This window comes from Hippopotamus amphibius, chromosome 8 (assembly GCF_030028045.1).
Source record: "Hippopotamus amphibius kiboko isolate mHipAmp2 chromosome 8, mHipAmp2.hap2, whole genome shotgun sequence".
NCBI classification, from domain to species: Eukaryota; Metazoa; Chordata; class Mammalia; order Artiodactyla; family Hippopotamidae; genus Hippopotamus; species Hippopotamus amphibius.
The window spans coordinates 87,934,438-87,948,464 of NC_080193.1; the positions used below are offsets into that span (position 1 = coordinate 87,934,438).

At 41.9% G+C, this 14,027-nt stretch overlaps 1 protein-coding gene across 4 annotated transcripts in view; it reads left to right on the top strand.

Moving 5' to 3' along the window:
• NHEJ1 (non-homologous end joining factor 1) overlaps nucleotides 1–14,027 on the top strand; it is an 84,385-nt gene that overhangs the window by 5,949 nt on the left and 64,409 nt on the right. For all 4 annotated transcript variants that reach the window (XR_009055013.1, XM_057744230.1, XM_057744229.1 and 1 more), the window contains exons 3-5: nucleotides 928–1,140; nucleotides 7,040–7,178; nucleotides 7,761–7,819. Coding sequence is in view for 3 of the 4 variants with exons in the window: in XM_057744230.1 (XP_057600213.1) it covers nucleotides 928–1,140; nucleotides 7,040–7,178; nucleotides 7,761–7,819 (411 nt within the window). In the remaining variant the exon portion in view is untranslated. The remainder of the gene's footprint in view (nucleotides 1–927; nucleotides 1,141–7,039; nucleotides 7,179–7,760; nucleotides 7,820–14,027) is intronic.

Genomic DNA, 14,027 nt, shown 5'->3' on the forward strand with positions numbered 1-14,027 from the left:
TTTTCAAGGAACCTCCATACTGCCCTCCATGGTGGCTGTAACAATTCCCACCAACAGTGCAAGACGGTTCCCTTTTCTCCAAACCCTCTCCAGCATTTATTGTTTGTAGATTTTCTTTCTTTCTTTTGTTTTTTTTTGCTGTGTGCTGGCTTTCTTTTTTTTAGTTGCAGTGAGTGCGGGCTACTCTTCCTTGTGGTGCGTGGGCTCCTCATTGCCGTGGCTTCTCTTGTTGCGGAGCATGAGCTCTAGGCACGTGGACTTCAGTAGTTGCAGCACATGGGCTCAATAGTTGTGGCTCACAGGCTCTAAAGCACAGGCTCAACAGTTGTGGCGCACCATCTTAGTTGCTCCGCGGCATGTGGGATCTTCCTGGAGCAGAGATTGAACCTGTGTCCCCGCATTGGCAGGCAGATTCTCAACCACTGCGCCACCTAGGAAGTCCTGTTTGTAGATTTTTCTGAAGATGCCCATTCTAACCGGTGTGAAGTGATATCTCATTGTAGTTTTAATTTGCATTTCTCTAATAATTAGTGATCTTGAGCGGCTTTTCATGTGCCTCTTGGCCATCTGTATGTCTTCTTTGGAGAAATGCCTATTTAGGTCTTCTGCCCATTTTTTGATTGGGTTTTTTTTTTGATATTGAGCTGCATGAACTGTTTATATATTTTGGAGATTAATTCTTTGTCTGTTGATTCATTTGCAATATTTTCTCCCATTCTGTGGGTTGTCTTTTAGTCTTGTTTATAGTTTCCTTTGCTGTGCAAAAGCTTTTAAATTTCATTAGGTCCCACTTATTTATTTTTGTTTTTATTTCCATTACTGCCCGCTATCTTCATGTTAACCGGAACTTTCCTTTGCTGTTACTTACGAGGGAGTCAGTTTCCTTTTAGCATTCTTACTCTGTACAACGCTTGCTGTCTTTTTTAGGAGCTGAACAAGCGCCTGACTGCTCCTCCTGCGGCTTTTCTTTCTCATTTGAATGACCTGCTTTGCCCATTGTTGAAGGACACTGCTGGCCCTGGCAAAGCTACATTCTCCTGTGATCGTGTGGCAGAGGCATTGATACTACGGGTGCGGAGTGAGCTCTCTGGCCTCCCATTCTATTGGAATTTCCACTGTATCCTAGCTAGCCCTTTGCTGGTAAGTGCAATTCAAATATGGGGTAGGGAAAGAGGTGCCAGCTGCTTCTCCTTCTCGAAGCTTCTCAAATGAAGCTTTAGGTGCTCTTTCTTTTTTTTTTAAATAAACCCCAGTTAGAAGATTTTCAAATTTCAAATTCTTCTCTAATTAGAAAATTTTCCTTGACTGGGAAGTAGGTAAAAAGGTTTCTTGACTGGTACATTCTTTTCTTGCAAAAGGAGCAGAGTTTGGGCCTACATGCTTTACTGGGTATCTTTATTCATTACTTGATTTACTCATCATTTATTAAGCATCTACTATGGGCTAATTGTTGGGTGTCCAGATCTAAAGCAATACTGCCTATTCCTGGAGTTCATAGTCTAATGAGAAGACAGACAGATAGGAAACAGGATAAAGTATGGTATATACTTTGATTGAGATAAGCCCAGGATGATTGAGGATCAGAAAAATCTTTTTGAAGAGATAGTTTCTGAGCTAAATTTTGAAGATCAGTAGGAAGTAACTGGGAGAAAATAAAAAGATCATTCTAGGCATGAGTGCATTCTGAAATGTGTGGAAATGCCTAAGTGTAGGGCAAGTGGGGGAACTTCCTGACTGCAGGGAGCCGTGAGAAATGAGGTAGACAGTGGCCAGATCTTGAAGGAGTTTGGATTTTATCCTAAAGGCAACAGGGATTCATTGAAAAACTTTAAGTGGGGGTTTACCAAGATCCAATTTGTAATTTATCAAGATCATTCTGGTTGTAGCACAGGCATATACCAGTGTTGAGTACCTTTTTGAACGTTATCTTGTCATTTAATCCTCACGATTGTCCTGTCCTGAAAGGTAAGTATTATTATTGCCAGTTTTCAGAGTAGCAAGCTGAGATTGAAGGTAATTTGTCCAAAGACATCCAGCTTATAAATGAATGAGCTGGAATTTGACTCCCAGATAGGTCTGATTCGAGAGCCCATTTTCAGGGACTCGGAAGATAATGTCCTCTGTTGACTTGTAGATTTTTAGGCCCCAAGAGCTTTTATTAGTGATTAGTTTGTTGAGAGCGAAGAACTAGTTTGCAGGAATTACTTCTGCTTGTTCTTCTACCCTTCTATATAAATAGAGCTTGTTTTAGCATTAGAGGACAGGGTCTTCTATGGGAGTTCTAAGCTTGTAGGTTCATCAGCAGAGGGATCTGAAGACTAGTGGGCATCATTTCCTGTCTCCCTTCTTTAGTCTCCCAGAGGTGTTGTGTTGCTTTGGCATCAATAGGGTGATGGAACAAAGTGCTTTTCAACAAACTGTTCTCTGTTTTTGATATGGTATTTTTGACCCAAGCTAGACTTGAGTGTTTGGAGAACTACTGCTCGTTAACCTCTGAATTTTTAAGGCCCATAAACAGTGCTTAGCAATAATAATCACTTACATTTGTTGGTTTTAATTGAACTTGTGAAAATTTCCACCTTGCTTTCGATGGAATTTATTTTGTTCAAAACCCCTGCAACTTTTTCTAAGTAACACCAGGGGGCACTGTTTCCTCAATAATGCTTATTCTGGCACCAAAACATTTGGGCAGCCTTGGGGAAACCCTAGCCATAACTACTCTCATTTTATATCACACAGCCCTGGAAATTCAGAGGAGTGAGATTGGGGAGGCAGTTCTTGTTGGAAGCTGATTGGCTCTAATAGTTTTTTCTTTCAAAGAATAAGTAAAGAACACTTGTATAATGATATTATAATTGAAAGTAATATGTAAAGAAAACCTAGCTATTCTAGGCAAATTCCTCTAATTGGGGAGCCGTAATTTAAAAAGAGGCAACAGTGTTTAGAGTGGAATGAATCTTGGCTGGCTATGGAGCAACAGTGTTTAGAGTGGAATGAGTCTTGGTTGGTCATGGGGAGAACAATTTATGAATAATTATGCTTCAAGGTATATTATTACAAGAAGAATGCCATCCCAGGGAAACCCCTGTACCTGAGGAAGCTTTATAGGGAAAAAGTTAGAGCCAGTGGACACCAACAAGGATGTAGGTGGATACTATTTCAGGCTTGTGTGTGTGTCTGTGAGGTCACACAGTCATAATTTTTGTTTGTTACTCATTCTTGTCATAGTTTTTATTTAATTCTTTTTGAATGAGTAACTCATGCAGAAGGCAAACACTTCAAATAGCATTTAAGGGTATGTAGGGAAGAAATAGGTCTTCTTACCACTCCCTTTCCAGTCCCTCATTTTCCTTCTCTAAAGCAACTACTGCTGTAAGCTTCTTGTTTCAAGGAAAGCTACATATGTGTGTGTGTGTGTGTGTGTGTGTGTGTATGTATATATATGTATATATGGATATACTCATAGAGTCAAATACATATCTGGATATATGTATCTTCACAAATGACAGCATGCTGTTCACAGTGTTCAGTACCTTGCTTTTTTCATTTAGTTTTAGAACTTAGAAATAATTCACAGCAATACATTTAGAAGACCTGCCTTAATATTTTTCAGTGGCAACATAGCATTTTGATGAGTGAATATATCAACATGTATTTAATTGATCTGCTGCTAGTGGACACTTAAATTGTTTCCATTCTTTTGTTGTTATATGTAGTGAATATCCTGTATTTACTTTTTCTATGTGTAAGTATGTGTCTAAATTTCTAGAAGTGGAATAGCTGAATCAAGGAATATTTGCATCTTTAATCTTGCTAACATAATGTCCTGTTGTCTTCCAGAGAGATTATGCAGTTTCACGCCCCCCAGTACAGAAGAGTGGGAGAGTACCTGTTTCCCCACACCCGCTACCACATGGTGTATTCACATTAATAAAGTAATAGTTTTTATGTCTCTGCAGGATATTATGGAATATATAAAACTTCCTAACACTGAACCCATTTCCACTTCTGGCCAACTTCTTATCACCCCTCCTCCTTCCCACTCTCTGTTCTTCCTAGTGGCTAATGTAATTCTTTGTTGTTGTTATTGTTATCTTCTTTTCCTAATATAATTTTTTATAGTCTATATTTGAGTTACAAATTTGTCACCTCTTTGGCTATTTTTTGATTCCCAGGAGTCACATCCAAGGGTTTTTTTTGTGGAAGGAGCACAGGCTTTGGAACCAGCAGACCTGAATTTGTAACTCGGCTCCACCACTTTGACTACTTGTATTGCCTTGGATAAGTTACTGAATTTTTATGAGACTCAGTTTCTTCATTTGTAAAATGGAGATACCAACCATGACCTTACTGCAGAGATGTGAGGATTAAATAAGAGAACATATGTAACATTACTTAACCTTAGGATTATAGTGACCTATGAGAGCAAATATTCCAACTCCATAATTTTTTTTTTTAAAAGACAAAGACCATATAAGTACTTGAGGTTAAGCCGTTTTCACATCTAGATGCTATCAGAGCCACGGCTAGAATCTCGGTCTCCTAGTTCCTAGTCTACTATTCTTTTCATTATATCCAAACGTGATACATTTCATCTTGGGGTTTGTAACTGCTGTCCTGCTCTTTTCCCTATGACATATGAACAAATCTGAAGACGTTGGGGAAAATTATAAATAGCTTTTCCTCTGGAGAAGATTGGCAACTCCTGCTTCTATATCCACCACACTTCCTGACTTCCTTAACTGTTGTGATCTCTTTGAGGGCAGAGGCCTCACAGGGTCAGAACATGTATTCGACACCCAGTAGGTATTTGTTGAATTGGCTTATTCAACTGCATCTTTTCATATATTGCTGTCTATAAATGAAGGGGAGAGAGTGTCCTTGGCCTCCTAAAGCACTTAGATTTTTCCTTGTAGTATCTGTGAATTTGCTTTGAAATCTGTTGCTTCAGCCACAGTGTCTTATTCTAATTAATTGATCTAAGTTAGGGTTCAACTAACTTCGAAGTGAGTTATACCCCTGTGATTCAGAGTGGTGTAACCCAGTCCTATGAAGTTATTTGAGAAGTTGAAGTATTTAATGATAAAAAGCTTTTTAAAAAATGCTATATAGACATTGGAGTCCTATTAATAATTTCAATAATTACCACATTTAATTAGACATGGCATTGATTAAAAACTGTTTCTCATCATGTTTCATGCTGTTATATTTACCACCACTCAAAGGAATTGCTGTGAAAGTAGCCCCCAGAGAAAGGTTGGTTATTAACTCCAGGAATTTCTGTTATTTGAGTGCGCCAACAAATGGATGGAGATGCTGCTTGGTTAGCAGTGGCAGTTATTTTCAGTTCAACTCACTGAACATTGACTTGCTTTCATACAAGTATTCACCTATTTTCCCTCCTGATCTCCCTTGAAAAGGACCAAACTTAAAGCAATTCCTAGAAAAGGGGGTTGAGTCTAGAGTGGATAAATTTTCCAAAAGCAGAGCTTCTGTCACATTCTGAACAGTACTTCCTGGAGGTTTAAGTTCATACTAAGAACTGAGCTGGGAGACAGTCCTAGGTTGGGATGTGCTATGTGACAGAAAGAAATGACAGGTAGCTGCACTTGACTGCCGACCTTCTACTCTGCGCTGTTACCCCTGCGTTTCTTGGGTCCTGGTGCTGGTGCAAAAGCTGCTGCTCCCAAACCCTAACCTACCCCAACCCTAACACATACCCAGTGTCTTCTCTTCTAATCTGTCTTTAGAGAAAAAAAAATTATTTCCTGTCAGTTTGAACCGTAAGATACTTGAAGTCTTTAGTAATAAGTTTTACTAGAAAATTAATGGAAATGAAAACATACAAGTCTGAAGAGTCCAGACTTCTGATCCTGATCCAGATGAGTCTGGCTTGCACAGCTTATGAGCCACTTTAGTACCTTTTCCTCACTTCAAGCCTGTGTTGGGTATCTTGTCTAAAAGTTCTCCTTTTTAGGTCTAGTGTAGGGGTTGGCATACTATGGCCAGCAGGCCAAATCTGGCTTGCTGCTTATTTTTGTAAAGTTGTATTGGAACCCAGCCACCCTCATTTATTACATGTTGTCAATGGCTGCTTTCTTGCTACAACAGCAGAGTTGAATATTGTGGGCCACAGAGCTGAAAATATTGACTATCTGCCCTTACAGAAAAGAGTTGCTGACCTCTGATCTAGGGCATTTCTTCTTGCTGCCTCCTTTAGTTCATCTCCTTGGGGGAAGGGAAAGGAACTTTCAGCCACAAATGATTGATTTTTGCTAACTTCTTTGACAGGCTAATGGACACCTTGTGTAGGTGAATGGAATGGTTATTCTATATAGCTGTGTATTATCATATGAGAGCATCACTCTGGTTGCACTGCGGTGTGGCCACGCTTGCATCCTTCTTACCTTTGGTTAAGAGCAAGCTGTGTGGAGGAGTGGTTTGTTCCTTCCTAGGCTAGTCTCTTGGTGATTGGCTTGCTTCTATCACAACCATGACCTAAGACTTTGCTGCATTCGTGGGAATAGATGGAAACTCTGGCCTCTTTCTGGGCTATTATCAGCCCTGATATGGTTCATAATTAGTGTCTGGGTCTGATTTGACTTTCAAAGTTCTCTACTTTCTGTTGATATTTGTCTTCCGTTACACTCCAGCTAAACCGCACCTACTTTCTTCGTTACTTGGATCTTCTGCTTTCGTCTCTCAGTTTTTGCTGAGAGTTGAGTCCACACTTACTTCTTATCACCTGTATCACATCCTTCTCTTTAAATCACAACTCTAGGTTATCTGTTCATACATGTTCTCCTTTATTCTTCCCATCCTTTTATCTGTGCCACAGAGAAAATCCTTGAACCTTTTTCATATACTTATTTAATTATTATATTTGTGTTTACATTCATGTAAATGGGTTGCTTGCCTATGAAAATACAAGTTCCTGTGAAAACATTTTGTTTTTCAGTATTTTTTCCTTGTATCTTATGCAGTGTTAGGTAGTACTATGTGTGTGTCTGTTGGCTAATTGGTATCTCTTCCATGAAAGGTCTCCCAGCATTTGATTCGTCCTCTGATGGGCATGAGCCTGGCATTGCAGTGCCAAGTGAGGGACCTAGCGATGCTGCTTCGTAAGAAAGATCTAGAGCTCCAGGACTACCAGGAGAGTGGGGCTACGCTGAGCCGAGGTGAGAGGATGTTCTTTGAGGCGTTTGGTGGGGAGTGGTACAGACAGTCGGAGAGCCTTAGGAAAGGGGGAGACTCATTTGCATTAGGGAGGTGCTTCCGCGAGGGTGGGTGCTGGGTGCTGACCAGGAACTGGAGACTAGATGACACTTCTTTTGCCTCGAGTACCTGGCTGGGGCCCAAGTGTCCAACAGAAGCTGTAACTGAGTCCAGACATGCCCTAGGCAATGGCACAGAAAGACTCTGGAAAGGAGCCAGTAGCTATACAAAACTGCATGAGGGCAGAATGGCTTGGGACTTTAGGAAGCTGCATAGCTCCAACTTCAGAATAAAAATTTAATTTGACCTGTCTTTGTGGTGGGAAAACCTTCTAGAGCACATGCTGCCAGTGAACCTGCTGATTTATTGCTGATCACCCTTTTCTCCTCCCGTTTGTCCTCTTCTCTCACTGAACTAGGTTTCTCTGGGTGTTGCATCTTTATCCTCTTTCCCAAGAAGTCCTGGGCTCTGTTCTCTTTCCATCTCACAGGTAGGAAGCTCATTCTAAGACTCATATTTCTTTTCTGCTTCCCTTCTTGTTACAGATCGGTTGAAGACAGAGCCATTTGAAGAGAATTCCTTCTTGGAACAATTTATGGTAGAGGTAAAGTGTTTGTTATTTCCCTTCTCCTTGTGCAGCTTTGCTTTTATTTCCTCTTTCCAGGTGCCCGAGTGGTGACTTGCATTTTGGGTGTTAGGTTTGCTTGCATGGTTGGAGAGCCCTTTCTCTGGAAAAGTCACCTATAGAAAGTCTGATAAAGCTTAAGATGTACCTGGGGAAGATGGGGAGAAGTGGGGGAAAGACATAAAAGGCAAAAGTGGGCTGATTAACATTTGTAAAATATCTCTGCTAAAGTACCTAGGGATTTTGTTTGGAATTCTCTTGGAAAGCTTGGTTGACCAGTTGCTGAATTTTTGCTTGTTGAGATCTGATCCCAGGTCTGAATTGTGGAGCTGGGGGCTAGTCATTATTACTTGTCCAGGCCCCGTTGACATCCCACAGTAGAGGAAAGTGAAAAGCGCAGGGCTACCATTTGGGGACTGTCTTGTGGGCACAGTAGGCTGTGGAAAATCACAGTGTTTATACAAGGAGACTGGCAAAGGAATGAATGGGGAGTAGATAATTGTGGCCTGTCAGAAGCTCCTGCCTAGGTTTCCCTTCTAAGGATTGAGCTTGGCCAAAAGAAACATCTATTAAATGCCAAGCAGGGGTAATATTAATAGTGACCTTTGATAATACCAGTCAATATTGATCTTTTTCTCTAACTCTTCTGGGACTTGTTGGTTGTACAGTTAGTACCCTAGTATTATTGCACTATTTTCTAATTATACATGTTACCCAGGTTGGTACTTTATTGTGTGAGTAAATAATGCTGTTCTAATATTGTGTTATGTATAGATTATTCTTATTCTGTCTTGTCTTCTGGGCTAATTTGTAAGCTCCTTGTGGACAGGGACTGTGACTCCTACTTCTTTTGAACCTGAAATTAGTTCTTTTCACAGGGCTGAGCAAAAAGCAGGTGATTTAGAACCTCTCTGTTCTGCCTCTGTCCATTGACTGAGCGGTAGCCTCATGATGCTCGAGGTGTTAACAGTGAGACCAAAACATGGAAGTTGAGCACTCAGTCCATCCAGTTGTAATTCTGGAGGAGAAGGAAAGCATGTGTTGCTAAGTCCTGAAGCAGAATAGGTTTCAGGTCTTCATGGGGAATGAGAGACCATTAAATCTAAACTTGTGACAGAGAGAGATATCCTAGGCCTTGTTTTCTCTCAGATAGCTTCCCCTGTCTATAGATTTGGGTTTAAGGAGGTTAACGTAGGCTGGGATGGCATACTAGTTCCCTGCCTCAGCCCTAGTCAAACAATGCAAGGCTTATTCTTAGCTCAGCAGGGAGGTCCCTTCCTGATCTAGTGCCTGCATACCTATCCAGCTTGGTTTCTCAACATTTTTCTCTGTGTGTTTTATGCTTCAGCCATACAGAATGGCTTCAAATTGCCAAAAATGCTGTTTTCTCTAGCCTTTGTGTCTTTGCACACATTGTTCCTTTATCTAGAATGCCCAGTGCCTTGGTCTTATCTACCTTGTAAACTTCTATTAATCTTTCAAGTGTCAGCTTCAGCTTCTTTGGGAGACCTTTCCGGACTGTCCTTGTAAAGATAATCCTTCTTTCCTGCTCCTGCAGTGCCTTGGTTCATGCCTCTGTTTTACTAGTTATAATTTTGTCATGATGCTGTTTGTATGTCTGCAAGACTATGTCTTTTTCCACTGATCTATGTACTCTTCGAGGGCAAGGACCATGTTGAATGCGTTTCTATGTTCCCAGCACCAAACATAGTGCCTAGAAGTGATAGGTTCTCAATGAGTTTGTGGATGAATATGTTGATAAACCTGCACTGAAGGGATTTTATGAGAATTGTGGCAGTGTGTGCTGTGGATACAGCGTTGCTTGTTAGACCCATAGTTAGGATCTTCAGTTATTCTCCTGATTTATTTTGTGGCTTTTCTCAAAGCCTGTTTTCTCATTTGTAGAACTGGAGGCTCATTTCTTTCATGCTATTGGGGTGGGGGGAACGCTGCAGAACTGAATGAGAAAACATGTAGAATATAGGTGCTAGCCCAGGAAGGGGATTGATGTTTAGAACCAACTACTTTGAGAACACTAGTCCTCTAGGTTCTGGGTGGATCACATCCAAACCACATAGACTTGTAGAATTTTATTATACCTGGAAAGGATCTGAGAGATAGGTAATTATAGCTTTCCATTTCATAAAATAAGAGTTTGGGCCTCAGGAAGGTTAAGTGATTCTCCTAAAGTCACGTGGTGGTAGCTGTATGTTTAGGACCATCCACACTTCTTGATTCATTGTTTAGGATTATCCCTATTTTGTTTTGCTACTTTTACTGGTTGCACACACAAATTAGAGAAGAGTCAAGGGGTAGGATGGTGTAGAATTCTTGTGACCTCTGGGATCACCGCACTGTCCTCGGAATGTCCTGCAGAACTGCTAGAATTGAAAGGTTTCCTACCAGGACTGCACCATTTCTTATGGCCACTGCATCTTTTCAGTTACCCTGCTTGCCTGGGGTCCTACAAACAGGACACAGAAGGGTCACAGGGTCACCCAAGACTGAGCTGAAAGGATGTGCCATCAAAATAAGCAACGTTGGAAGATAAACAAACCAGGGACAGAGAGCTCGGGATGAAGGTGCAGGGGGGCCAGGGCTGATGTCAGAGGGCCATGCGGTCAGTGCCTGGGGTCTGTTTTTCCTAGTTCTCATTGGGATGATTGCTAGGCAAGAGGCCATTGAGATGGGGCACAGGAGGCGGTAGGACAGGAGGTTTCTAGGATACTAAGGCCAGGAAAAATATTTAAGGATTGAACAGGGGTTACTTCTCCATATTTAGTCTTTTTGTTTTTCCTCTCCCCTTAAGAGCCTGATTTTCATTTCCAGGGAGACCAAGGGGACCAATCGATGGTGGCCTAACTAGAGGGGGATTCCTGGCAGTGCCCATTCAAGTCAGGTCTGGCCCTGTTCTCCCAGAGGGCAGCATCCCCACGTGGAGCATTTCCTAGGATTAGGGGCTGAGAGGCACCTTTAGGAATAGAAGACCTGTCAAGGAATTGGGGACTATTACTACATGCCAGTAGGAATGGTGTTAAAGAGGAAGTTTAGGATGAGAGGGCTGGCATGGCCCACGCTCAGCAGGGTCCACTGGAGGGAGTTCCTTCCCCTGGCCCTGTCCATGCCTCCCTCTCTTCATCTGGTTGCCATCAGGCTGTGCGGCTGCTGGCATGCTCTTTATTTATTTATCCCAGTGTAATGGGGTGAGGAGGGAGCTGGCCTAAGGCTGGCATTCCGAGGCCATGCCACGAGCCACAGGCGGTTTGCATGGGTGTGTGAGTCACTGGGGCTGCATGCTGCTCAAACCAGACGCGGCTGGGCTCAGGGACAGCAGGCAGCCCAAAATAGAGCCCCGCCCTCTGCAGCTGGCAACCCCTGGCTGGGAATCAGCCCCGGACACCGAAACCTGGGCAGTTGCGAGAAGTTGGCTTCCTTGGGGAGGGGGCCTTAGCAGAGATAGAGATTTTGCAGTTCTCTTCTTCTCTGTCTTTAGAGGAGAGTGTTCAGCCTAGCAATCACTCCCGTTACTGCATTCTGAATGCTTAGTAAGGCTTAGATAATCTGTTTCATGTAATACCTTAACCAATTTCTATTATGTAGTTAGAGTTCTACAACTATAGTTAACACTGATTTGACTCAGCATCCTAAATGTAGCCATGGCTTTTGTGTCCTGTCTAGTTTTAGTTAGTATTTTCATCCCCTGTCTGGTTGCAGCCTGATTCTAGAGCAGAGACTTCAAGCTATGAAGATATTCATTGCTGCTCTTATGAAGCCAAAGCTTATATCAAAGCAATCTGGGAAAGATGGGGAGTCCTTTAACCTGAAAATTGCTATCCTGTTAAGTTCACAGGCAGCTTCTTGGTTTCCTTGGCTGGCTCTCCATCCTTTCCCTACCATCAAACGTTAGTGTTACCCAGGATTGGGTCCTCCATCCTCCCACCCTTCAGTCTCTTCTCCCTGGGTGATCTCATCCAGACCCCAGTTCCAGCTATCACTAGTATACCCCTGAGTACCAGTTTTATATCTCCACTATGTTTCAGGCCCATATTTCTTTCTGCATATTTGACATTTCCACCTGGATGTCCCACATGCAATACCCTAAACATGTCTAAAATTAATTGTCTACTGCCCCAAATCTAGTTCTCGTCTATGTTCCTTTTCTTGGGGAATTGTACCATTATCCATTTAGTTTTCTAAGCTAGGAACTTGGGCATTATCCCCTCTTCTCTTTGTCCTTACTTCCAGAGCCTAACTTGTTAACCCTTTTTTGAATCTTCTCTTCTTCTCTATTCCAGCTTCCATTGCCTTAGATTAGCCATCCCCCACCCCGTTTCTGGTTTGACCATGCCACAGCCTCCTAACTTGTCTCCCAGTCAATACTTATTTCCTTCTAATTGAACTTGCAGTTACGTCAGAGTGATCTGTTTGAAACAGGAACCTAATGATATCACTCCCTTGCTTAAAGTCCTGAAGTGGTTCCCAACTGCCTGCAGGGTAAAGTTCAAACTCCTTGCATGCCACACAAACTGGTTCTTGATTTGGTCCTGCTGACCTCCTCAGCCTGACCTTCTGTCACTCCCTGATAGCACCCCACCCTTTCATCATGTTCAGGTATTGACAGCTTCCTGCCCATATGTTTTGTGATCCGTTTGCCTGTTATTCTTTTCTCTTTTGTCCTCATGGCAAACTCCTGTTCAGTTTTCCCAGCTCTGCACTGCTGACGTTCCTTTTGTGAGTCTTCCGTGACAGTTTTTCCTTTCCTCAGTCTGCTTTCCTTCCTCCAGGCATAGGTACACTATCCTGCTGTCCCCACAGCCCCCTTTACTTATCACTGCTATAGAATTTGTCATCAGGGAGGATGTGGAAATGAAAAAGAAGAGTAGGGAGGCAGAAGACAGTCGAGTTGGCTGATCCTTTCCTATTTAGGTTTTCCCTTTATAATGCTTGTCAATTCCTTCTCCTCAATATACTTTCTTAACATGGGCTTCCACAGCACAATACTCTCCTGTTTCTCCCTATCTCATCGGTTGTTCCTTCTCAAAAATCTTTTGCTGATTCTTTCCCCTTATCTCTTAATGTTGGGAGTGCCCTAGGACTCAGTCCTTGATGCTCTGATCTTTTTTTCGCTCCTTTACTGGTCTCATCTAGTCCCATGACTTTAAATATCATCTTGTTGTGGGATGAATTGGGAGATTGGGATTGCCATACATACATTAATAAGTATAAAATAGATGACTAATAAGGAAAAAATCAAATTTTACACTTTAAACATATTCAGTTTGTTGCATGTCAGTCATATCTCAATAAAATTCCTTTTAAAAGGAAAAACAAAACAATAAAAATTGCATAAAAATTAAAAATATATATATATCATCTTGTTGATGAATCCCAAGTTTAATCTTCATTCTAGACCTTGCCCCCAACTTCAGACTGCCTGCTCAACATTTTTATGTGAAAGTCTAATAGCATCTCAAATTCAGCATGTCCAAAACTGAACTCCTAATCTTAACCCCCAAATTTGCTTGTCTAAAAACCCCCTCCCATGTTGATGGAAACTTCATCCATTCACTTGCTAGGGCCCAAAACCTTGGAGTCATTCTTGACTTCTGTCCTTTCACATCCTACATCCAGTTCATAAGCCTCTTGGCTCTACCTTCAAAGTACACCTGTAATTTCACCTCTGCCGCTATCATTCTTGTCTGAGCCACCATCGTCTCTTACCCACATTTTTGCATTAGTCTCTTCATTGGTATCCCTGTTGCTTCTTCTGCTCCCTTCTGGGCCTGTTACCAAGAAAGTGATCTTATTAAAACTCAAATCACATCATGATACCTCCTGCTCAAAGCTGGCTTTACATTTCATTTATGGAGGAAAACCCAAAGACATTATGATGGCCTGCAAAACTCTACGTGATCTGGACCTTGTTACCTTTCTGATTCATCTCCTCTCTCTCTCCCCCTCAGTCCACTGCAGCCACACTGGCCTCTTGCTGTTTTTCTGATGCTCTAAGCATCACCTCCTTTAGGCCTTTACACTGCCTATTCCCTCTGTCTGGAATGCTCTTTCTTCAGGTATTTGTATGGCCAAATCCCTCACTTCTTTTCTGTCTGTATTAGTTATCTATTGCTGTATAACAAATTACTCCAAAACTTAGTGGCTTAAAACAACAAACGTTTATTATCTTGAA